This window comes from Ammospiza caudacuta, chromosome 4 (assembly GCF_027887145.1).
Source record: "Ammospiza caudacuta isolate bAmmCau1 chromosome 4, bAmmCau1.pri, whole genome shotgun sequence".
Classification (NCBI taxonomy): Eukaryota; Metazoa; Chordata; class Aves; order Passeriformes; family Passerellidae; genus Ammospiza; species Ammospiza caudacuta.
In genome coordinates this window covers 27,121,274-27,146,669 of record NC_080596.1, presented here as the reverse complement: position 1 = coordinate 27,146,669, position 25,396 = coordinate 27,121,274, and the positions used below count along the sequence as shown (strand labels likewise).

Genomic DNA, 25,396 nt, shown 5'->3' with positions numbered 1-25,396 from the left:
ATAGGTACGATATATATATATACTTCAATGCATGGCTCATTAATCTGTGTCCCTTCTGTGGAGTAGCTAATGATGCGTTTATTTGTTTCTTCCTTCCTTCTTTTTCTTCAGTGCTTTTACCCTTTCATTTTGAAGGCATAAGGTGTGTAAGTGTAAAGAATGATCTCATGGTAAGGGACTCTGAGTTCAGGATAAAAGTGAGTTATTAAAACAGAACAGAATTTCTCTCTGAGGAAGAATGAGTTTTAAGAATGATGCAATATAGGCAGAATGCAATTCTCATTTATATACCAGTCCCTGACAAAAAAATTGATTGTTGCTGCCTGCTTTTAGGTATGTAGATTTATACCTGACAACTAGCTCTAAGTTCACAAGTACTAACAAACGATATAAACCAGCTTAACCACTGATAGCAATTAGCTGTTTTAGAATGTGTTTGAAAAGGTTGTGTAACTGGGGAAATTGTCAGACAAGAGAAGATCCAATAAGGCTGCTAAAAGAGATTTTGTGGGCAAATTAAATGAGTACTTATGTAAAATTACTTACTATTGCAGCGTATGCGCATGCACACTTGTGGGCTGGGGCTGATGAGCCTCTGGCAGGGAGCTTTGCAGAAGCTGCAAATGTTTTTAGTGGAAAGGAGATCTCAGCTCAGTTCTGTGGCATGTGACTTCCTATTTCTGTAGGTTACTTCCAAGAGACTTCCTCTGTTAAATGGACTTGTTTCTGGAGATTTAAACTGGAGCTGGAGCGTGGTCTGCTTTGTCCTGTGCCTGTGACAGCATTTTCCTAGAGTTTGCTTTTGAGTATTTTATTTTTATTTTGCACTGTCTCCAGCGTGCAAGGATCTAGTGGCTGCTACCCGTGATCGGAAGCTGAGCACGTTTATCCAGGTCTCAGTGGTGCATCCAGCAGAGCACATTTCGACGCGGTATTCGAGCACTGAAATCGTGGAGGTGAGAGTCTTTCTTACTCAATTAACATGCTGATTGTTGGATTGCTCATTTCTTCCTTAGAAAGTGAGTTAGGAATAAAACAAGTTGGTGCATAGTGTTAGGTAAGACAAGCACACCCTGGCAGTTAGTAAAGCATACTGAAGTGTGCTGTAGTTCTTGGCATTTAACCAGGATAAACAGAAATTCACTTGGCTTGTCATGAAAGCTCTGTTGTTCCAAGTGGAGGCATGGAGAATATTCCAATTCTCCAGACACAGGTTTAGAATGAAACTGGGAATAGTTGCTCTCATGAAGGGACAAGGCAATGCAAAATAAAACTTAATTAAGAGTATAGTGAGTTTGGAAAGTATTTTTAAATGCAGAAAAGCATAGGTGTATTACATGGTCCTTTTTACCATTCCCAAAAACATTATCCTATTTTTTTTTGTTCTATTTTTTTCCATTAAAGAGCTGACGCTTTTGCAATTTGAAAAATATTACCCTAGATCTATAATTTGGAAAAGAAATGTGTGTATGTAATGTCTGTGACTTTACATGAAAGAATTAGTAATTGGAATCATACGTTAGAGCAAAAGTTGTCTGAGGCTGCTTTGCTAGTCCTCACTTTGCCCTGTAAGCACTGGTGTCAGAAACAGCAAAATGGTTCAGAGAAAATGAAGGGTGAGCAATGTAGATGTAACTTGCTTAACTTACTGGGGAGATTCATTAAGAGCAGGAAAGTCTCATTGTAAACACACACATGATTTCACCAGAGGCTTGTTTTAGCTCTTAAATACAATGAGAATATTTCATGAGGTCTTTGTGTGATTACTTTCAACCAGCTACTAATTAAATTATTATGGTTTCAGCCCTCAACCATCCTGAAACTGCTTAATTCAAATATCTTGTATCTGATCAGGATGTCTCATTGCAGACTGTCTGGAATAATGTTGTGCAAAAGATGGATAGATAACTATGTATTTTTTTAAATAGAAGTTGAGGCATTTCCTAATACAATATCCTAGACCTCAATAAATTCCTGAATTTGTTTTATCAAGGTTCTTGGCTTTGTAGTCAAGCTTTGGTGGACGGCAAGGCAGGGTCACAGAAACTTAATCCATAAGATAAATTACCTTTGTTGTGCACAAGCCTTTTTTTTTTTTTTAATTACTTAATGGAAAATTTAAGGATACACATCTGGCAATCTTTGGCAATTAGGTGTAATTAAACATTAAGAAATTATAAACAAGGTCTTGTATTATTCATTTAATTGTACAGCTACAATATAGTTACTTCTGTGTACAGCTTTTAAGTGTAATCATAATATTTCAAAGCACAGGAATTTTATTTTATAGCAGTACTGCCTAAAGAGGAGTATTTCAATCCCCTCTCCACAAAATCAGTATCCTTAATGTAATACAGTATCCTTAATGTAATGTAATGAGAGTCTCTGTAGCATTTCTATACACTTATTGTGGCTTAATGAAGATTGCTGTTTTTTGTATGTGTGTGCATGTTAAATCCTTAGTTCATTTAAATTAAGATGAAATCTTGGTACTTTCAAAAAGTGTTGTGGGAGTAAGAAAGGGTTTTTGGTTATTATAGGTTGTATTCCAGAACCTGGTACTGGCTGAGCTGTTTAAAAATGTGATAGCAGGCTCTGCCTCTGAAGCACTTCATATCCTTCCCAGTTAAAAAAACTTTCCAGGAAGTTCTTGTAGTTTTGTTTGGGTTTTGCTTGTTTGTTTTTAGTTTTCCTGATAAAGTTTTAAGGCTGTTTGTTTTTTCTCTTTGATTGGGTAATAAAACTGAGCTGTTCCCATCTCTGTGCTGTAGACAGCTGACACCTTCTGGGTTTCTGTACCTCCACAGTGACATCCTTCACATTGCTCAGCTGTCCTTACTGAGTGTTTACTCATGTTGCACAGGGTACAAAAGATCCTCTGTTTCTGACTGGTGTGACCTTCCCACCGGAATACCCCATCTATGAGGAAACTAAAATAAAACTCACGGTCTACGATGTCAAAGATAAATCCCAAGACACGGTAAGTGCTTCGCTTCAGTCCTTGCACAGATCTGACTGAGGAATGAGTTTCTTGCTGTGTTGTTCTTCGGCTCTCATTAGCAAATTGGGGAGATGGTTTGATGTAAAATTGGTTTTGTTGTTCTCTTGTGCCTAAAATCTACTTCATCTGTTGTTGATATGTTAGAGACTAGAGAAAGAGAACCATGCACTTAAGGTGGGCATTTTGCTATTGGCTTTTTAACTAGTTACATGAGTCAGCACAGGTATTCCTGGCAAATAAAAGATTGCTCTGGTGTGCTTTTTGAGGGCAGAGAACACATGGAATAGACTCTGATAGCACTGCTGTGAATAACTTTTCAGAAATATATTTCTGATAATATTTTACTTCTCTGCATAAAACCAGAATGACAGTGGAGCCTGTAACTTGGGAGAGAGCTACTCATATTTAATCTCTTGGGTGGTGATACCTGCAGCTTTCTGTTGCTGCTTTTGTTATTGATTTGTAGCAGTCCAAACTCTACAGCTAAAGGTGAATCATTTTGAGGTTCCAGTGTTGTACATTCTTGAATACAGAGTCAGCTTTTTATTCTTGGGAGTTACTCACTTGGGCTGATATATGGAGGTCAGTGGAACAATCTGAGTGATTAAACTGCCAAATAAAGAGCTTGAGTACTATTTTATGTGTTCCAGATAATCCAAGACAGCCTTAGACAAGGGCTAAGCCTTTGTCTTAGCCTAGGACAGAGCTAGATGTCATAACAGGACCTGTGGGAGATGTGTGTTTTTCTTCTGCAGCAGGCTGGAGTCCAGCTGATTAGTTTGCTCTCAGACATCAAGAATGGCCACGTTGACACCTGTATTTAATTGACTGAATTGCTCTGTAGCTGGCACCCAGCATGATGAAAGCAAGTGCAAGCTTCTGTCCTGACTGTATATATGTTCATTATCTATAAGAATGCAATCAAAGGCATAATTTAAAGCTTGAGACTGTCTTTGAGCTGCTTACAAAAGTAAAGTTCTATGTTTTGAGAACTTGTAATTTTTTCAGGTAGAAAATTGTTCTATTTGTTTAAATTTTCAACCTTTGTGAGCCAGCAGGTTGGTTCTGTCCTCTCACTATGCTCTTTCATGGGAATATGTGGAGTGTTTTAAGCATCAAATCTGAATTTCTTCTCTGTTTAAGAAGGGAAGGGACATGTATATGCATTTTATAATGTATATATTTTAAATTTTGTATTGGATTAGACTACAGGGACTTAAAATGGGATCTGCTGTTTATTCAATAGAGTTGTCACCTGTGGAGAGGTAACAGGCATTGAGTTAATGGAGTTGGACTTTGTCCTTCCCTTCCAGTTTCATTTTGACTGACAGATGCTGAAAAATAATATCCTATCAGTAAGTGATAAAAGTGAACTGGGTTGGTAGTACTTTTCCCTGTGTTACTGCTTTTCTAGCTCCAGGCTCCTCTACTGCCACTTATGAAAGAGAAGATCTACCCTAGGGAATTAATATAACTTGATAAGCTTTTTGCAAACCTGTAAGAACTTTCTGTAACTGTTCCTTACAATTGTAGTTCAGGACTAGAGTCTCTCAGGGAATCCCACTGATGTAGCTTGTAAATCACGAGAGAATACCTTTCTCTTTTGTCATAGCATTTATATTGTTCCTATGTGAAACATTCTAGATCTGTACTGTAGTATCTTTTTGTGGGGGCAAGTATTAATCTCCTCTCTGATTTACATACATTTAGCGTTTTTTACTACTCAACCATTTTAAGCTGGATGTAGGCAATAAAAAATTAAATAAGATGTAAGATTTAAATCAAGATGAGCTGCAGCATATGTGAATGACCCCAGGCTACCCTAGTTGCAACTTCATCTGTGGCAATATTTCGACTTCTGTTTACATCCCAAAATCTCAGTCATGCTATAACTTGACTTTCTTACCTGTAATTAATTAGAAACCATCATGCTTTCTATTAGTTTGGGTGATTTTTTTTCAAGTCTGGATGTTTATGTAGGCTCATAAAAGTCAGGTTAAAATGAGCTATAATTTGATATCATTACCAGCATAGCTGCAACAGCACGGCTCTCCATGCTTGGAGATCAAACCAAACAAACTGGATATGTCCCTTTGGCAGTGAAACTGCTCCCAGTGCTGTGGTGTCACAGCTCTGATTCTCCAGTCTGCAGCAGAGCTGGCTTTCCTGTTCCTCAAAAAGTGCTGCCACGTATTACAGCTGCCAAATGTAGTCCCACCATTCCTCCAAACTGACAGGTAATCCAGTTTTGGGGGGGGGGGGGAATCCAGGCCTGCTAGGCGTGCCCTGCTCTTCCAGGCTGTGCTCCAGAGCAGATGTGAGCTCAAATCATTGGGCATTTGTAGCAGAAATAAACCTTGGATTTGACTGTGAGCTGTTCTGCAGAAATTGTTACAGCAATAATTCCCACAGCATCAGGGCTGTGCTACTATTTGCATCAGTTAATGAGCTCAAAGTAGTTAATATCCCTTGTCACAAATAAATACTTTAACTTTTCTTATTTATTTTGATGCAACTATAAGAAGTGAATTCTGTGCATGAATTAAACTCAGCAGGATTTTACTACCACAAATAGAAGACTGTAGAGAAGGTGGGGAAAGGGCAGTGAGTACATCACTGGGTAAAGCATTTTCTTAGGTTTTGTCAAACCTGGCTCTGACTATACAAGAGAATTTGCTCTCATTTTCAAATCTGCTGGAATTTTACTATAGTAGAAAACTAACTAAATACTTCTTGAGTTCTGCGCGCAAGTGATAATATTAAAGTGAAAGTGGATGCTCCTCATTGAGAAACCACCAGAATTTATTTTTGGCCTGCTCTTTAAAAAAAAAGAATCTTGAAAATTACCTTTCAATGCTAGTATTCCTGTACCAGAAAGCTTTTAGTTGCTTCACTCTTGACTGTCACTTAACTTACATTATGTAGGAAGTATGGTTTAATTATATTGAAATACTGTGCAGCTGGGATCACATTCACTCTGCTTGACACCCTGAATGCTCTGACTGCACTTCTCACTTTTTATGCTTCTCTGTCTGATGTTGATCATAATTATATCTTGGCTGTGTCAGATTTTCTGTTATTGCAGCTTTTTAGGTTGATGAAATGGGGGTTTTTGTTTGTTTTGACTAGTCTTTCTAAGTGATTAGTTACTGTAAGTTTTCACGTAAATAGAAACTTTTAAGAAAGACTATGGTATTCCCAGTTCACTTAGATATACTCAGAACAACGTAGTTGAAATGCTTATGAAATATCCTTTAAATATTTCCAGCGAAGCCACGCATACGGATCGGTGGGTAATGCCATATTGTGAGAAATGTATAGTGACATCTGTTTCTACATCACAAAGATTTTTCTTCTTATATTGCCATGGGCAAATTTATGTTTTGCTGACTTGAGCTACGCTGTCTTTAGGATTTTATAAAGTTGGGTTTTGTTGTAATGCTGGGGTTGTATCTGTTCTATGTCATTGTCAAATAAGATCAGAATTATAGGCTTATAAATCATTGAAAAATTACCTCTGTCCCACTTTTGCACAAGCATGCTGTTCTTACCTTTCTTATAGGTATGTAGGTTAGCCCAGTTTGGTCTAGCAAGATTTAGAGCTGAAGCTGGGGTCATTCGCTGGGACAATACTGCATAGCACGAGTCAGGTACCACTGCTGCATGGCAGAGCCACAGAGAATACAAAGCTGATGGTTTTGTGTTACACTGAGAGAAGTCTACTCAGTGTAGACTCCTCCTCCTCTGCTCCTCGTCTGGGAGGCAGTGGGTATTGTTCTTTGTTTGGAATATGTGTATCCTGCAGCAAAAATTAACCTCATACCCAGTGAGTTGGCCCACTTCTGTTTCATCCACACATGGACAAGTGCTGGGAACAGAGGCAGGAGCAACTTTCTGTACCTGCTGGGAACTTTGTATATCTGATCTTTGCATCATCCCTTCAAAGATAATCTCCTTTGGATGGATATTACTATTGGAATTCATGTGCAGTACTGAAAGTTACACACAGCCACTCCAATGTTATCTCCTGAGGGCAAGGAGAAACTGGATGTATAAAATGCTGTTAAAATATTGCATTTGACAGTCTGGTCTCCCTTTTTTCACTCCACAAATTTCATCTTAATCACTCAGAATAAAATTAGATTAATTTGATAATTTTAGAAGTCGTGGGGCTAGGAGTTCTGTTTTTGATATCGGAACATATGTTGTAAAGTGGCAATTTAAGATTACTTAGGCCTTAAATAACTTGTCTTTTAACTCTTGGGGTTTAAATTTTCTATTAAACCTGTTCACTGGGAATGAAATTTTGCAAAAGGCTTTGCTTTGTGTGTTTCTTGATTTTGCAAGCGTCCCTGTTAAAATTGAATCCTGCTGGGGTGAGCTGGAAAATGAAGACTGTCCATCACGACAGAGGCATTTTGAGTTAAGCCAAATCTGAAGTGACAGCGTTCTGTGTTCCCTTGTGGGCACTGATCCCTGTTACACCACCACCATGTAGTTTGGTCTTTGTGCCTTTGCCATCTCTGCTGGGGGGACACTGGAGCATCAGGAGTGCTGCAGGGCAGTGTGTAAAATGCAGGGCAGTGTGTAAAATGCGTTGGCAGAGATAAATGTGAAATCTCTACCTCGCCTTCCCGTTCTCTGCCTGCACCACAGTGCACGCAGTCCCTCATTCCTGTGAATGCTAAAAATACCAAAACAGTTTATCTTCAAAAGCTGAAGCAAAGTGTTATACTTTGTTTAAAGACAAAAACACTTAAGTCTTCCCTTTATCAGTTGTGTTCCCTGCTGTCTCTGCAAGATTTGCAGAGAAATATTGCCTTAAACTAGAAACTCCCATTATCTCATTCTCCATAATAGAGCAGTACTGTAGACTGCTACAGTGCTACCCACAGAAATACTTGCATTAAAGCTTTAGATGTTCATCTTTCTCTGCAAAATCATCTATTTTTTTCATAAATATATATTTGATGATAGGTTTAGTTTTCCTTTTGCATCAGGCTAGATGTTCTTACTAAACATCATTATTAGGAGGAGGAGAGGAATGTCTTTTGATTCTTTGAGGCACCTGCATGTTGAATCCACCTAAAGTATTATTGTCAGTTGTTTCTGTAGTTTTTAAAAGTCTTGGATGCAAAAAGGGAAAGTCAAACTACTGACTTTTCTTTGGGTTTATATTTATATAAATTCTTTCTTTGAAGTGGCTGAGGTACAATAGGTTTCATATATCTTAGTCTATCTGTAAGAGAATTGAGGATAAGTGTCAAGACTGGTCAAGTTACAGTTATAGGCTTAAAGTCCATTTGTAGCCTTACTGCTCTTTGCACCTCACCTTTGAAAATTTATTGGGAGGATTTGGTTTTGCAAAAATCTTTCTCCCTTTGAAACTATCTACTACTTTTTCTCCTACCCTTTTATTACTTTCTTTCTTTTCTTATTGAGGAAAACTCCTCCCTCTTGCTGTATCTTCAGGGAAAATTGTAACCTACTGTTTGGTAATTTTCTATTTTCTTTTCCTTTTCCACCTACTCTGCCAATCAAATGTTATTTGCTGCCTCACATCAGGCAAAGTTTTGTTCTAAGAGCTGACATTTGGGCAAAGGTTTGTAGAAGTACCTAGCAATGAGACTAATGGTGTTCTCTAAGAGTTTAAAGGGTTGCCTTGAAAATTGCTTAGCAAGAAAAGAACAAATTAGTAAATGATAACATTTTCCTGTAAATTTTACTGGACAAGGCACTGGAGGAGCTGCTCATCCCTCAGGAGGGATGGCTGGTGCTGGATACTGAAGCCCTCATAGGGAGCCCAGGCACCACAGGGGTGAAGGATTTCCTTGAGCTAAGTGCAGCAACATGGAAATGTTGGAGTCACTTCAAGGATGAGATTTGTATGTTCTCGTTGGTAATTTTTTTATTTGTTGTCAGTTTTTTATTTATTGATCAGTTCTTCCAGCTCAGATGCACGGGTACCCAGACAACAGCTGGCCTTGCTATTAAGTCTGGAGCAAAGAAGGCATTTTAAGTACCTCAGCCTTTCCCTCATCTTTTGTCTCTGTGTGTCTCTGCATCCATTAAAGATGAGGTTCTCCTTAGCCCTCCTTTTGTAGCTAACGTATTTATAGAAACATTTGTTACTGTCTTTTATGGCAGACGCCAAATGAAATATCAGATAGCCTTTGGTCTTTCTAATTTTCTCCCTGTATAAGCTCATGGAATCCTTGTAGTCCTCCTTCATTGCTTTCCCTTTCTTCCAAGGGCCACAAACTCTCTTTTTCTCCTTGAGTCCCAGCCAGAGCTCTTTGCTCATCCAGCCCAGTGTTCTTCCCCACCAGCAGGTCTGTTGGCATGGCAGGAGGGCTGCTCCTTCCTGTGTGTTTAGGATTTTGTGAGCAGTGTCCATCCTTCCTGGACCTCTTTGCCTCTCAGGACTGCTACCCAGGGGACTCTGGTTACCCCATTCCTAAATGGGCCAAACCTTGCCCTCTTACAGTCCAAACTGGCTGTTCTGCTGACTCCCTTTCCTTTGCTGAGACTTCAAAACATTGTTTTGTGATCACCATGCACAAGGCAGGCCCCAACCAAAACATCACCCACCGCTTCTCCTCTGTTCACAAAGACCAGGTCCAGTGAGGTGCCCTCCCTGGCTGGCTCACTCACCAGCTGTGTCAGGAATGCCTCTTTCCCACATTCCAGCAATCTCCTGGTCCCTTTCCTCTCCGTTGGGGTGAATTTCGTGTGGATATCTGGCAAGTTGAAGTCCCACCGTGAGAACAAAGACCGCTGATAGAATGACTTCTCCCAGCATTTGTCCACCTCTTCATCCTGGCTGGGTGATCTGTCTGTCTTGTTGCCCTTCCCCCCGATCCTTTCCTGTAAACACCTGAGCCTGTAGTAACCATCAATGAGCTCTAGACAATGAGAGCCCTTCCTAACAAATGGGGCTACCCCACCACCTATCTCCTTCCTTGCTTACTCCTTCTGAAGGGTTTGTAGACGTTGCACCCCTTGTAGAGATTGATGTAAAACAGAGCAAAGTATCCCATCAGGATTGAAAATATGAAAAGAAAGGTGTATGGAGCAGTGGTAAGTCTGCCCTTTCTTTTGTGCTATGAAAGCAGGTACTCAGAGGTTGGAAACAGATTTTTCTTTGGAGGTTTTGGAGTGTGTGCTCTGTGAAATTGAAAGCAGCAAATTCAATCTGTTAGAACAGATTTTTCTTCCTCTGCCATGTGCCTCACAAAAGTGTCTTTTACAGTTACAGCCATGCTTGTACCAGTAAATGTTTACATTTGAAACTTTGTACCTAAAAACTAAAGCTGAGCAAATAATTCTAGTAAAAGAATAACATTAGAAACATATGCACTGGATGTAATGTGAGACTTTATCTTCTTGAGCAAATTTTTGCTGGAAGAGCATAGTAAATTGCTCTCAAAGCAAACTAGTTAAATGTTTTGTATTATGCTGTATTTTAAATATTTGATGAATAAACATGAAAGGCTTGTGTAATCATTTAGGATTTCCAATGCTGTTAGAAGCGCACGTATCACTGTATTTTACAGTAATCAAAGCCTCTTTATGTAATCATTATGCAGTATTTTACAGAACTAAATTCCCATGTGGCTGAAATTCTCCATGCTTGGCTTTCTTCATGCCAAAAATGAGGATTTTGTTTTGATCTGTTCTTTGTTTTGATCTGTTCTCCTGTTCATCACAGATTGTGTGATCACAAAGAGAGGACAAGAATCCCTGCCTTCTAGCATGCATTTTTTTTAAACTATCTGTTTGCAGCTTGCGTAGTGATGACCAGAAAGCCAGGAGAACAAACGACAAATGCAGTCTTGTAGTTTGGTCAGAATTTAGTGCATGTGGTCCTCTCAAAATCTCAGCAGCATAAATGTGAATGAGCACTATCAACAGCAACAATTGTGGGCCCAAGGTTTCAGTGTGCAAAGCAGTTACTGCATTCAGCAGAGCATCAGCTGCTTTGTAGTGTTCTGGCAATTTGTGGTGTCTGAGATGTCCTTTCACCTTGAATTTATTACTTTTAGGTGAGATCTTGGATTATAACCAAGGATTCACTGGCACGGGGACATTGGTTATGTTTCTATTTATTCTTTTTTTGCTGTTTTTTTTCACCATTCTTCAGTGATGAGAATTCAGTGCATTTTGTTCCCCCTCCCCTCTGTCCTCCCTTCCCACCTCACCCTCCACCACCCTCCTGAGTTCTTCTCATTGCAATCATGGTATTTTTAAAGCAAGAATAGTTGAATACTTTTATAGTACCATGCAGCTGTTGATCTTTATTCTCGCAGTCTTATCATCCTTAAATCCCTTGCTGTATACACAGTCTCACTAATGTCAATGAAATTCAGAGGTCTCTCACTGGAGAGGAAATAGAGAAATGTATTTCTTCTGCAAGTTGCTAAGCAGACATGTTGTCACACACATCAGGAATAGTAAATAACTAGAACATTTCTAGCATATGTATTCTTGTGAGATAAAATGAAGGTTTTGAGTGTGTCTGTGTTATATGTTAGTTTGACTTGATATCTGTCTTGACAACCCTTTCTGGTGGAATCTGAAGTCTTTTTACTTCATGTGTCTCACTGTTGCATATGGTTGTCTACATTGCTCAGCTTTTTGGTTCTAAGGTAAGACCATGGGCATTTGTTACTGTATTTTTAGTGAAAGAAAATTTCTAGATCTCTCTGTGGAGTAGAAGTCTGGGTCTTTTAGCAAAAACAAATTGTGCAGGTGTAACTGTCTTAGAAATTTGTCTCTACTATTTCCATCAAAATCTGGCAGCAGCAGTTGGAGCAGCATTGTATCACAGCGCTTCAGGGTTTTTTTCCCTACTTTACAGAAGTTTACTGGGTGTATTAGAAGTGCATCCAGAGTTACAAGCTATTTCCTTTCGTTGCAACAGCATCTACACTGTGAGTAGTTGTGTGTAGGTATGTTTTGTCTTAAAATGCAGATCCATGAGTTTGTGTTGGAAAAAATAATTTCTCTGAGAACCCTTCAGATGGGTTTGTTTGCTTCTGAACAGAAGATCTGTGTCATAAGGGACAAATGTGATTTTTTTCCTGTAGAAGGCAGCGGTTAGTATGTTTTTGAGGTCCTTGGAAGGCTTGGATTTTGGCACACAGCTGCCTCAGTGAAATCGAACACTGAGGTCTTTGATTTGTGATAGCTGTAGATTCTCATTGCCTCTGTTCCTGCTGAATAACTTGGCAGTTTTTCAAAAAGAAGTAATTGCTAGACTCTTGCTAAAGCAATTATCTCTGAACATGGAAGCTCTGGATGCTTACTGCCCAATTATTGCTACCCTGTTTTGAAATAACATCATCCCTGTGAGAAAAGGAAGGTTCTGAATAATTAGCTGGGTCCAAATGGCTTTCAGGCTTGGGTATGACAGAAGACTGTCCTTGCAGTATAAATTAAAGTATAGGCACATAGACCCAATTTCATTGAGAGGCTTGCTGAGAGACTTTTCTCTGTGTACACAAAATACTCATGTCCAAAGTTTCATTGCCCATTAAGACGACCTTGGCATTATCAGCCTGCAGTCCTCTCCTGGTGAATAACTCTGTCTGGACTTAGAATTAGCCCTGTACAGTGTATTTGATAGTAGGGCAGGGGTGTATTCCTTTTCTCTACTACTTTCTAAAGTTCCTTAGGCAGTAGCTCAGTGGCCCCTGGAAAAGGCTCCTCTAGGAGGGACCACAGGGCCCGAAGTTTTCATGTCTGTTTTCAGGCAGGTGAAACTCATAATGAGCAGTGTATTCAGTATGAAGACAAAAAGCCTGTTGACTCCAGTGGCATAAACTCCACAGGAATAGGATACTGGCATTGTTAACATCTGAACTATTGTTCCTCATAATCCATGAGCTATCTTTTGAAGGAGTTGAAGAGACAGTAACAAGAAGTGAAGGGGTGTTATGCAGTTTGAAAAAGCAAAGCATTATTTGCCCTGGGTTTGGTTTGTTTCCCCCCTTTTCCTGCCAGTTCATTTTTTTTTTTTTTCCAGATTTGCAGTTTGGTTTCCCTGCTAGGTGTGCAGCCTGTTCTGTATGCTCAGCATGGACCATGCTGTTTATTTGATGTTTCTGAAACTCCTAGATGAAGCTGCTTTTAGAGTTACCTGATTTTTTTTTTTACTTTTATTTTAAGACAAATTGGAAGTAACCATTGACTACAGGTGTCTCTATGTGATGAATTTTGCAAGTATTTTTCTTAATATCTTAAAAACCTGTTCAGAGAATATGAAATTGTCTAGTGTGCTTGCCTCTACCAAAATAGTGATTCAAGTACTTTATTTCATTTTATTGTGGTTGCTCATTTATGTGATGTATTCATGTCTTGTTCAGGATTAGCCCGGCAAAATATGAGAAAAAGCCTTCAATACTTTATTAAAGTAATTTAATTTTTCAATAAAATATTTAAGTTGGCTTTTCCAAAGAAGGAAACGTTGTCATTACCATTAAACTAATGTAATAATATTGCATTATTATTAGCAATTATTTTAAGCAGATCATCACTTTATCTTAAGTTAGCCTCTCCTGTTACTATAAGGCCATTCACTTCTAATAACACCTCACCTTCCTGAAGAACACAGTGGTTAATGGGGACATTTGGTTTGGCTCGTATTTCTAAAATGCTTTCATTTTCTTGTCTTCCATGAAATTTAAACTGTTCTAAAATGTGATATTAGACAAAGTACTCTTTAAATGTTTGAAATAAAATTCCAAGAATGTTCACCTGACGTGTTTGATTTCCCTTGAATTAGGTTTTGTTTGATTTGATTGGGAGATACTTTTAGGGGGGAAAGGGACTGTTTCTATTAAGATCCTTGGTCTGATAGGGCTTTAAACCTCGTAGGTCTAACTGGCTGGATGAGTCAGAATTTCCACGTGGTATAATTGCTGGAGCTTGAGCTGGCACGGAGTTTGCGGGCAGGGTGCTGCTTGCAGCCTGGAATATAGGTTAGTGTCTCAGCCACAATGGTATTTGCAGGAGACAGGGCTAGAATTCTAAAAGGTGCATGTCCTTACATGAAGGTTTCTACATTCATTTCTGGAAGGCAGCTTAAGTTGTTTCTTTTAATCTCTTACTTCTTCTTCTGGTTTTCAGATCAGTAAGGAGGTCACGCATAGGTAGATTATTTTCTAAGCTAGGTGTAAAGATTGGAGTTTGTACCCAAGAGCAGAGTGTGCTGTTTAGTGCTCTTTTTTCCTGTGTGCTGCTTCTAGAGTCAATATTAACAAAGTCCTATGAAAAATGAAAACAGTCTGTGATAAAACAATGAATAGCATTGAAGGTCTGCTGCATATTAATAGAGCAGTTCCTATTCATGCAGGAGGAATTTGTATGCCTGTATTTAGAATCATGCAGTCTTAGAAAAGATGCTACTTTTTGAGGTATAGTTTCTTCAAGATGTTTAAAGGAAAAGGCTGGAATGTAGGCTACGGTATCAGGTATCTTTATTTACATTTTTTGTTTGTTTGTTTGTTTTCCTCTTTCTAAATCTATATAGTCCTTGTTACTGCTGATCAAGTTCACTGTCTCTCCTTAACCTTTCAGTTTTTAGGGAAGGGAGTTGAAGTAGTGCTTGTGAGGCTACATTTGGTTAGCTTCAGATCCAGAGCTGGAAATGTACGAGTTCTGTTAATAAATCCTTTTCTCTAGTGTCTGTCTGGAAGTGGAAGTGATGTGTGACTGCAGGATTTCCCTGGTGATATCACTTCAAACACAGAGTTGCTTGCAACATGTACTGAGTGCTCCCGCTTCTTTCTTCTGAGGGTTCTGTTAAAAGTGTTACTGTTCACATAACTCTGAAAATTTCTTGCTAATGAAAATTTTCTTTGCAGTAAATGTACATGAAAATTTACCTACTTTCAGCTCCAGAACTTGTATTTGAATCCAGTCTTTTCAGATATAATGGGATTCTTAATCAGTCTGTCCTTATTTGGAACTGAAAGGAAATTTGTTGAAAAAAGCAAAGAGAAAAAGGGAAGAGTAGATTCCTCACTGATCTTCATGGAAATTGTTAAATTTGCCATGAACTTTTTATGTTGCTCGTGGTGCTTGCTGCTGTAGTTCCCTTCTGTTAGTTTCAGAAAGTTGAAGAGTCAGGTCAGTAGCAAATGAAACCAGTTCTGCTGACAAACTTAGATTTCTGAAAAGTGCCCTAAAAAATAATGGTTTCTTTTCAATGGCTTTATGATTTGTGGCATCCTCTGTTTCACGGTCCTACCTTGTTTGTCTTTTAAAGCACAACACATCATACCCTTGAACAAAAGAGAGCTTTCTGGCATAAATTTCACTGAATATTTTTCATTCAGTTGGCTGCTGCAAAGGCAGTTGATTCTTATATAATTTTCATTCACCTGTAGAATTAGATTTATGTAATTTGTGATAGGCTCTGTTGCATGTCACTATTTGCTACTTTTTTACCTTTAAGCATAGATTTACCACAGCAGTGCAAAGAAAAAAGGCAGCTTATCCTGCATGACAAAGTTACTCCCCTAACACACAGAGTTTGCATGTAACCTACTTAGACTGTAGATGTTACTATTTATGTGCTGTATAGCCTTTGGGGAAATCATAGCTTATACACTGGGCTGGAAAAAGACTGAAAGGTCTGGAATGGTACTGGATTGTCTAAGGTGCTTTTTAAGAATGAAACATGAGTTTTTAATGTTTTTTCATTTTTTTTCTTCATGTTAGAACTTCTGCTGTAGCTGAAGAGTATGTTAACTCTTATGGGTAGATTTTATAAAGGTATTCTGATGGGAGATACTTATACACCTGGAGATGTCAGTGGGCTGCTCAATGGATTTGAATCAAATTAGACATTCAATTTCCCATTTTTTTTAATAAATTTGAGGTACTTTTTTTTTTAGCCCCATGTATCTCCTCAGGCACTTTTAAAACTGCTTGAAGAAATCTGTCAGCACCATTTTCAGACTCCATTTGAAAAATGTGACCCTGACTTCTCCAGAGTGGTGCCCAACAGAGCATCTCTGTTAGAATGCAGAGTTCAGCCTACCTACACAAAGCAGTATGCTCCATTAACTTTAGAGAGGAAGACCAAGCACCTTTCCAAGAATTAATTAATCAGGGGTCTGGATGAAACACATTCCTGGGAGTCGAAAAACAAACACATTTTGCTTCACTCTCCATCCTTTTTTAGTGAAAAACTTAGCAATAAAACTCTTAAACTGAAATATGAGCATGTGTTCATTACTCCTGTTCTTACAGTCACAGGAAGGTCTATGAAGGCTGTGATGCCCTTTGCTTCTAAATCTTTGTTATAAAGGACCACTGGAAAGGAAAGTAAGGGTTTAATACAGCAACAAGAATGCATTTAGGAAATTTCAGCTCTGTCAGCAAGTCCTTTCTAAAATTCCTATTCTCTTGCAGGGTTTTTTGTCAAAGATGATTTTTATACAGGCACCTCTTATTCTGACAGTGTGAATATATGTAATGCTTATTACTTTTAAAATTAATTTTAAAAGTAATTGGTTTGAGGTGCTTGAGTGTGATGGTTTGGTTTGGAAGAGGTTCTTCGGCTGAGTTAGTTTTGTGGGGGGTTTTGTTATTTGGGTTTTTTATTGTTCATTTTAAGTAATTAGCAAGAATAGGGTAAGGAGGAATGAGGAAGGTTGTGTTGGGGGCTACAGTACTGATCCTGTGCTTATATGGATGTATGTAATTAGCACAACAATACTGTAACTATTTTAAGCAAGGCAATGCTCTTACTCTTTTACGCACCTCAGGACAAAACAGGAATTTTGGGTTCTTTGAGCCTGTGCCACTGAATACAGGCCAGGTGGTTAAAACTGTGCCAGATTCATAGCTGAGTATGTCTGCCGTGGTCCAGAATAGCAGTCATGGTCCCCAGGGCAATGCAAGCATAGCAGCAGTCATGGAGTGCCCAAAAGAATTCAAGAGGAGTACAGCCCAAAGGGAATTTGCAATTTTTCAATTACATTTGAAGATATGGTCATTTAGAAGATAGGATTCAGTTAGGTTGAAAATTAATCTTTTTCTGAAAGAAAAATAATTATGCTGAGTCACAAGGGGATCTATTGTTTAAATTATTTTGGTATTATTCAGTCTTTAAACAGTGACTTGTATCTATTTTTATCTATTTGCATTTGGATGCAAGCAAGTTCTCTTTTCTAGTAAGGTTCTGCCACTTTTCTTGTCACTAGTTCTAAATAGAGGAATGCTGAGAAACTTAGACCTGCTTGGAGTCTTTAATACACTGCTATCTGTCTGGTTTGGGTGTCCCCACATGCTGTGGCATAGTGTTTGGAATGTTCCAAAAGCTTCAGTTCTTTGCTTTTGATTAAAGGCTACCCCAGCTTTTAGACTCTACTGATATTAGCCATCTGCATTCTAACTAAGTAGAAAAGTTGAGTTTCTTTCTTGGGATGCCAGGGGGCTACCAGTGGCTTTAGAATTTATTTTCCATCCTGGTGCAACAACTTATTTGCGCATAATTTTTTCACCTCTTCCCCAAACCAGCATGCATTCCACTGCCAAAGGCAGTTCCTGACTCCAGTGAGGAGTTCTGAAGCAGCATTATTCATGCCCCTTGTGAAAGTATCACTTGTGGAGAGGAATGGTTTTAGTTTTCTGCAGGTAAATTCCTCATAAGTAATTCGTTTTATCTCTGGGGGTCTTGGGCTGTGGGAGAAGGCAAAGTTACTCATTTCAGCCCCAACTCTTTTGTGTGGTGAATTCTGACCAGAGTGGAGGAAGAGTGCCATAATTTAAAACAATTTCTGAACAGCTAAACCAAGTAAAAAAACTTTAATGCGTTTCTTTTTTCCTTCTTTTTCTTTCACAAAGGTATATAAGTACACAGCAATAAAGGTAATAGAAACAGATTTTTTTCTTTTAATGCTTTTGTAGCTAGAGTTCATCTGTCTACCTGAAATGAATAGGGATCCAAAGCTTTTCTATAGCTTCTTGGTTTATTAACCCTTTTTTGCAGGTGCAGATACACTGGAGTGAGTTCCATGGAATATTACTGTGTGTGATGGTCAGGAATATGATTTGAGCTGGCATTTCGTTTAGTTACCCAACTGAGCTGCCTTTAATTTAAATGTTGTTGTGTGTAACCTTTGCTGAAATATTTTGTTGTCCTGCTTGACTGCCAGTCAGCCACTGGGGGCTTCACCCTGACTATTCACTGCAGCTTGTTTTCACTTATTTTGAGTATGGTGGTGTTGCTTATTTTAATATGCCAACAAGTGGAGAGTTTTTTTGCTTGTTTCTTTTAAATTTGAAATGTGGGTGTCAGGTTCTTCTGATCTATTGTACAGAAATTACTGAAGTTTGCAGGAGTGTGAAACCATTTATGAATAATTTTCTTTCATATATGGAGAGAACAAATCTTATTCTCAGTAAATAAAGAGCAGCAAAGTCAGGAGTCGATAACAGAACAGTCACTTAGTGCAGTCTGATGTGTGTGTGTGTGTCTCTTCATGGAAAGTGGTGTATATTAAAGTACGGAAAATATTTGTACAAGAAAAAATTTCTGTGAAATCCTATTATAAATGCTAGTATATCACACCCAGGAATATACTTGCCGGTGTTATGGTGAGTATTAAAAGACAGTTAAAAGACATGTATATGAAAGTTAAAAGACATGTATGCGAACTTTGATAATTTTGAATTTGAAACTTTGCAGATGGAGTTTGTTAAGGCCTTAATATAAAAAGGCTGTGAATGTGGGAGTTTAGAAAAGCAGAGATGACTTTCCTTTGTGATGCAAACTTGGTGACCAGTGAGCTGGTTGCTCTGAGTCAAGCACAGAGCCTAGTTTGATTGTGGTTACTAAAAAAAGAAAAACATATACAGAGAAAAGAGTAAAGCCCTTTTATGGGTTCAGTGTGACCATGCCGACTCCTAGTGTCTGGAACCAATGAATGTGCTGCACTGGCCCCGTGCCACAGGGCAGCCTTTATCTGTGCCCTGCAGGCACGAGGAGTTATTGTGCCACATGATTCATGGGTTGCCAACAGAGCAGGATTTATACAGAATGCATTGGAGCTGTTTATTATCAGCACAGGATGTGGGAAATTTAGGGGAGAAAAAAAGGGAGAGGAAAAAATACTGCTGTTAATACAATTGAGCTGCATAACTGGAAGTGGCTTTTGTTGTTGCTTTGCTATATGGAGGCAGTGCTGGAAGCAAACTGAGCATCTGCTCAGGAAGTTTGGTGTTCTTAAATGGTGTTCACCAGGCACTGGTGCTTATCTTTACAGAGAAATATGCAAGACAAAATGGAAGCCAGCCTACAGATGTTCTTTCCTGGAAAGTGTAGTTTGCTGGGATGACACGGTGCTTATGTCTTTGGTGAAATGGAACAAGAATAGTAGCTCTGCCCTTGAGAGATCTTTAGCATGCACAACACAGTAGATGAACAAAAAGGTTAAACCATGAATAATTCTTTGTCATTTTTAAGATCACTTTTTAGCAGGGGAAAAAAAAAATCTTCCAGACTTCACTTGGATTTGTGGGGTTATGGGAGCTATAGTACTGGCAGGAGCTCTCTTGTGTGTAGGCAAGTGGAGTGCATGATTGTAAAATGATCATCAATACATGGCAAACCAGAAGAATCAACAGGAATTTTTTGGCCATAAGACTATTGCTACTTCTCATGATGCTGACATTTCCAGCTGCTGCTTCTTAATGTTGTCTTTGGAAGAACCAAGTTCCTGTGAATATATGTTATGGATAACTGGTATGGTATTTTTAAGTAGAAACTGAAGTTAGAAATAAAACGGGTTCTGTCATTTGGAAGAACTTGGAAGAGACATGTACCGAAAAGTAGTCCTTCAGCAGCTGTGTGCCTTTTCCCAAGGCTTCTACCAGCTGTGTTCACAAATAAAACTTAAAAAGAGGGAATGGTAATTTTTTTAAATGAAGGCATTTATTTGCATGAGTTTCCTTTTTATGTCTATAAAATAAAAAAGAGTAACTAACTTTTGTTTCATATGCCAGTGGTAAAACGTCATAATGACTTACATGAAAAGGAAACTTCTGCAGCAAACTTCATTATCAAATTCTTGGTAGTGAAGAGTGGAAAAGAGTAGAAGTTTGGCCTACCAGCAAAGAGAAGTTTCTGATCATGGGAGTCCAGAAATCCTGGAAAAATGCTTATGACATGTGATCCATACTGGTGCTGTCCAGGTTGAGGTGTTAAATACCAGCTTTCCTCAGCAGGGCTTTGTAGATCACTGTGTTCAGCTCCCTGTTAGGCAGGAAAAGTAATTCTCTCTTCCAGGAGAGAAATATCTCATGAGAAAATACACCTGGGTTGGCACATGGCTTTTGAAGAAAAGAAGGGTCTGGATGCTGAGTGTTGTGCAGTCTGACTTCCCTCTGACAGAGGCTGAAAATGCCATTCTTTGTCTTCTTGTGAGTCATGGTGAGGAATTAAGGGAAGTGCTGCCTCAGGAAGGACTGAGCAGCAGTTTCACTGTGGCAGCATGGAAGGAATTGCTGTGTGCTAAGGACAAAGATGCTAGGTAGAAAAATAAATTAGCAGTTGAATTAAATTGGGGTAGGGGAAACAAAAATTACCATGACAGAAATGAGAGGACAGGTGGAGCACAGAATTGATGTCCTGGCTCCAGCATCTTAGGTCCTCCATTCTGCAGGACAAAGGTATTTAGTTTTACATAGACATGGATGGCTTTTATGAGATGAATATTGACCAGAAAACAGCTTCCATAAATGTCTAGCTTTTGAGCTTGCTATTTCACACAATCAACCTTCCTGCAGAGGTCTGAAAGTCTGTCACTCTTGTGTTTGCAAAACATTCTTCATGGGTTTCATTCAAGGGCTCTTGGTTTATTCTTACATACACAAGGGAAAAGGGAAGTATTGTTAACTCAGAGCAATCTTGAGAATTCTTGGGATTTTTGGGGACCTTCACATGCCCTGAAACTGTCCCTCTCAAGGTATTTGCAATTGTGGATTGCTCAAAGGTTTGTGGTAGAGAGTGGTATATAAATCACTGCCTTTCTGTGCCATGACATTTGTGTGGAAGGAGGAGAATTTTAAGCTGCAGTCTTTAAATCACACCTGTCATGCGCACTTTGTTAATCCTAACATAATCTTGAGCTGAAGCCTCACATGAAATTTAGATCAGTGCCGGGCCTTCCTTGCAAAAGAATGCTCAGCTATTATTTTTAAATGTGTACTTTCAAGTCCAAGCATGTTTTAGTTTTTGCAGGGAGTGATTACTGAAGATCATTAATGTGGGTTTTATTCCACTCTGATCTTTTCAAAAGCAAAAGATAGACGGCAATAAAGAGCATTTTATTAATGGCGCTCTGATGAGGTCTGTGCTGACAGCTTTGGAGTTAAGGTTCTTGCAGCAGTATTAAATTAGGTATTATTTAAAGATCTTTAGTGCTTAAAGCTGAGCAGAGTGACTTAATGAAATCACAGACTGCAACAGAAAGAAATTATTCTCATTTAGGCCATGTCTATTGAAGGTGCATAAATAAACAATTGGTATACTTTGGTTTAACTGCTCATTTTCATTCTAGTACATCTGAATAAAATGGTTTTTAATGGTGCTAATATTTATGTGCAAATAGAGGAAATTGTAGCAAATTCTAGGAGATGTGTATGGGAATACTTATTGTGATTTTGCTGGTGTTTGGTTCTTTTTCAAGTTAAATTATTAGCTTCTTTGATTTTAAAAATATTTTTTTGATTTGCTAGCCAAAATATTGAAAAGCATTTTGACCCTTTTTATTCTTTCCTTTGTGAAATAAGCTAGAAGCGATTAATTTTGGCCAACTTTATGGACGTTTTAAAGGTGGAGAAAAGACTCAGGATTAATATCAAAATAATTCTGATGATACTGGTACTGTACAAAGTAATGACTATAATGGGGCATATATGTGAGAATGGGATTTTTCTGTCTTCAGAAAGATGTGATAAACTTTTATATGGGGTGTTTCAAATGATGTGTGTGAAACAGACACTGTCAGTCTCCCTTTAAGGTTACACTCTCTACTCATCTCCAGTGTTCATTGACCTCATTGCATCCTCATATTTTGTTTGTAATTTTTCAGTGTGGCTGTTGCTGTTGTAGATGAGGACTTGGCCTCTTTATCTGTGGTATGACAAATAAAAGTCATAAATCTGTGTGTAGGAGGTGTTTTGGGTTGTGTTTTTGGGGTTGTATTTTTGGGGTTTGATTCTGAATCAACTTGTGCAATTCAGCTGCTGAATATGGCTTTTTTAACATTGGAAATTGAATAGGTTTTATTAGAAAACTGGGCATGTGACCCTTGGCATTCATGCTAAATTAGTTAATATCTTGAAATATTTCCTAGAATTAATTAGATAAAAATTAATGCATTTTTATCTAATGGAGTTTTGTCTTGCTTTTGATTTTTGTCAGAAGGACCCATCTGTAAGATGGCTGAGTTAGAGGACTCCTTTTGGAGGGCTTTTCCAACACTGATGATTCTATGATTCCACCATAATAGTAATATTGGATGCAATGTGGGTCTGCAATAATTTACAGAGAATTTATGGCATGAGTTGTACGATGTTCTGTGAATACAACATTATTTCACATATAAGCTCTTCCTTGTTGCATGTTTCTTTTTCCCTTTTAGTTGAGTTGTGGAAGGGGAAGCCTTTAAACATTAATTTTCTAGAACTACCATTATTCTGCCAGCACATAGGATGGTGTGCTATTGAGGATGCTATATCACCAGCTGTCCTCACGCTGAGGAGGTTACCATATTTTCACATGTAAAGTTACTGTTCATATCATTCATCATGTGTTAAAATGGTTTTCTTTTACAAATAATGACTCCCTTTGTCAGGGAAGAAGGTTCTGCTCAGTGTGGAAGGAGTGAAGCTGCTCTGTACTTGGCTGAATTATGATACCTATAACTTGTGACCTGTGGCCTTATGATACATGAGGCTACCAACACATTTTTGGAGGCACAGACTATGTGGTTTATTAAGCGGATAGAATCTCTCTCACTGTTTTTCAGAGGTCCTTCCTCAAGATGTTGCATTATCTGTAGTGACCCATTTGAAGTTATGTAAATTTAGATTTGTCCATGGCAAAATGTATCTGTTCCTTTTGCTTTATTTAGAGAGAAATCAACTCTGTCATCTAATTTAGATTACATAAAATCCTTGCTGTGGGAATGTGCATGTGCTTTTTTCAACCCCTATTCTTGCGGTATGATGGAGAAAACATAGAAATTTTCAGAAGCACGAGCTTTCTTTAGTTCCTGAAGGAACCTTGGGCCAAGAAAAAAGTGCCTGTTTCCATCTTACATCAGCTTGTCTGATAACAGAAAAGCTGTCTTTCCCAGAAAACAATGTCATGCTGAATTTCCAAATAAGAAGATGCAATACAAAAAGGAAGAAAGAATCTCTAAGTAATTTCTAGAAATAGAAGTGTGGTGGTCAAATTTCAGACCTAAGCAGCTTTGCCAACAATATTGTTCCTAATAGATCCTTTTATTTGCAGAAAAAGCATCACCGAAACAGTTCCCCCAAAAAAGGCCACTTTTCAGGTTCTGAAAGAACTCTTATTTTTTCTAAGTAGTGAAAATATTGAAATATATTTGACTCTCTGAGCCTTAGAATCTTTCTGCATTAATTCTGAAAGAGGCAAAATGATTGCTTAAAAACATACACCTAATGTCTTTATTCACACCTTGTGCTTCATAAGAATAAGAGTTTAATTACTTATCTCAGGCAGCTGTGACTACGAACTTTCCTGAGCCTGCTTATCAGTCTGAAAGTAGGGAGCTCATTACTTACCTGGTTTTAAGTAACATCTCTGCAAGAGCTTGATCATGCTTGTAGAACAGGATTACCATGTCTTGCAGATTGCAGTTGTGCTTTAAAAAAAGTAAAATTGACACTGTAGAGGAGGGAAAGGGTTTATCTTTGTGGGGCAGTTAAGCATGATGATGCATACTCTGGTGAGGAAAGCTGTTCTTCCTGTGAAAAGGCTTTGAGAGCAAAATCATGTGTGTTTAATGGGGATGTAGTCATGAATACAGTATCACTGATGGAAAAATGAACTTCTCTTCACACAAACCTGTGTCTGGTACAGGAGAGAGAAGGTACTGTGTGAAATCTGCTTTTTACCTTTGCTTGTAGGTACAAAGTTTCTTTTAGGTTGCTGCATAGTCAAATAGTCCCACAGAGATACTTGTTTCCAGTGATACCTCCTCCTTTCTTTAAAGCAGAAACTAATTTAGATTGTGGGACAGATGACACATTTGTCTGGAAACTTCTTCCAAAGCCAGCAGTGAATTTATTTGATAAATAAATAAATAAAACTCCTTTCAGTTTCTGATCTCAGAAGACAGGGAGCAAAGGGCAGAGCACTAGCAAAAACTATTTAAAGATAGCTGATCAGGAGGATATGGGTTTTAGTGTTTGTGTACTTAAGAATTTAATTCTTGCTATGCAGGTTTAACTGTTTTAATCCAAGAAAGAATGCTTTCTCAAATGAAAAAAAACCAATTGTACATTTTTTCTTTTTAGATAGCTTTAGAAATGTTTATATTTGGGTAGTTGGGAGTGTTTATATTTGGATAGCTGGCAACATTTATTTTCCCAGGATCTTCTGGAGGCTCCTCAGAGAAAATTCCTTGCTCCCCTCGAGCGTGGATTGTTAGAAATGCGGATGGAGCATGTGGGAGCCCTGGACAGAGCAGTAATTCCCATGAATTCTCATGCTGCAGTTCCACAGGCTGGGAGAGACATTCACTATGGAAGTGCAGCTATAATATTGCTAGAACAGACTTTTATGAATAAATAGATCCTGTCTATGAAGGCAAAGAAAACAGAGCTTGTAGGAAGCCCCGAATATTTTCCTACTCCCTCTCATCTGTCTAAAATATGCCTTCTGCCACAGTAAATCTGATGAGCAATTTTACCCCTAATTCTGTAAAAGAGAAGTGAAATCCTTTCCATTAGGTAATGCTAGCACCAGACCTCAGCCTCAGCTGTTTTTTAAACATTATCACAAACTGTAAGAAGAAGAAAAGAAAAATCCTTCTTGGCAAATATAATTTTCTTTGCTTTTGTGGGTGTTTGTGTGAGAGTCCTTCAGCTTCTATGTGTTAGAGAAAAGTTTGGTGTGTGCAGAAATTTCCCTTAGTTCTCCAAAAAAAAAAGTGTTTGCCAGCTGGAACAATGCAAACAGGATGAAATAAAGTAGACTCTCAGTACATGCCTCTGTGCTTTTTGAATAACATGAAGTTTTTTGGGTGAACAAAGACTTAATATGTCAGAAACAGATTGTGTGAAGGAAAACACAGGTAAATTAGTTGTTCAAAGTGTAACATCGGACTGGAGCAGATGATGTGA

General features: G+C 38.4%; 1 protein-coding gene across 1 annotated transcript in view; it reads left to right on the top strand.

Moving 5' to 3' along the window:
* The window catches only part of INPP4B (inositol polyphosphate-4-phosphatase type II B), a 169,076-nt gene that overhangs the window by 47,461 nt on the left and 96,219 nt on the right, over nt 1-25,396 (top strand). Inside the window, exons 4-5 of the mRNA XM_058803042.1 lie at nt 838-956; nt 2,864-2,980. Coding sequence (XP_058659025.1) covers nt 838-956; nt 2,864-2,980 — 236 coding nt within the window. The remainder of the gene's footprint in view (nt 1-837; nt 957-2,863; nt 2,981-25,396) is intronic.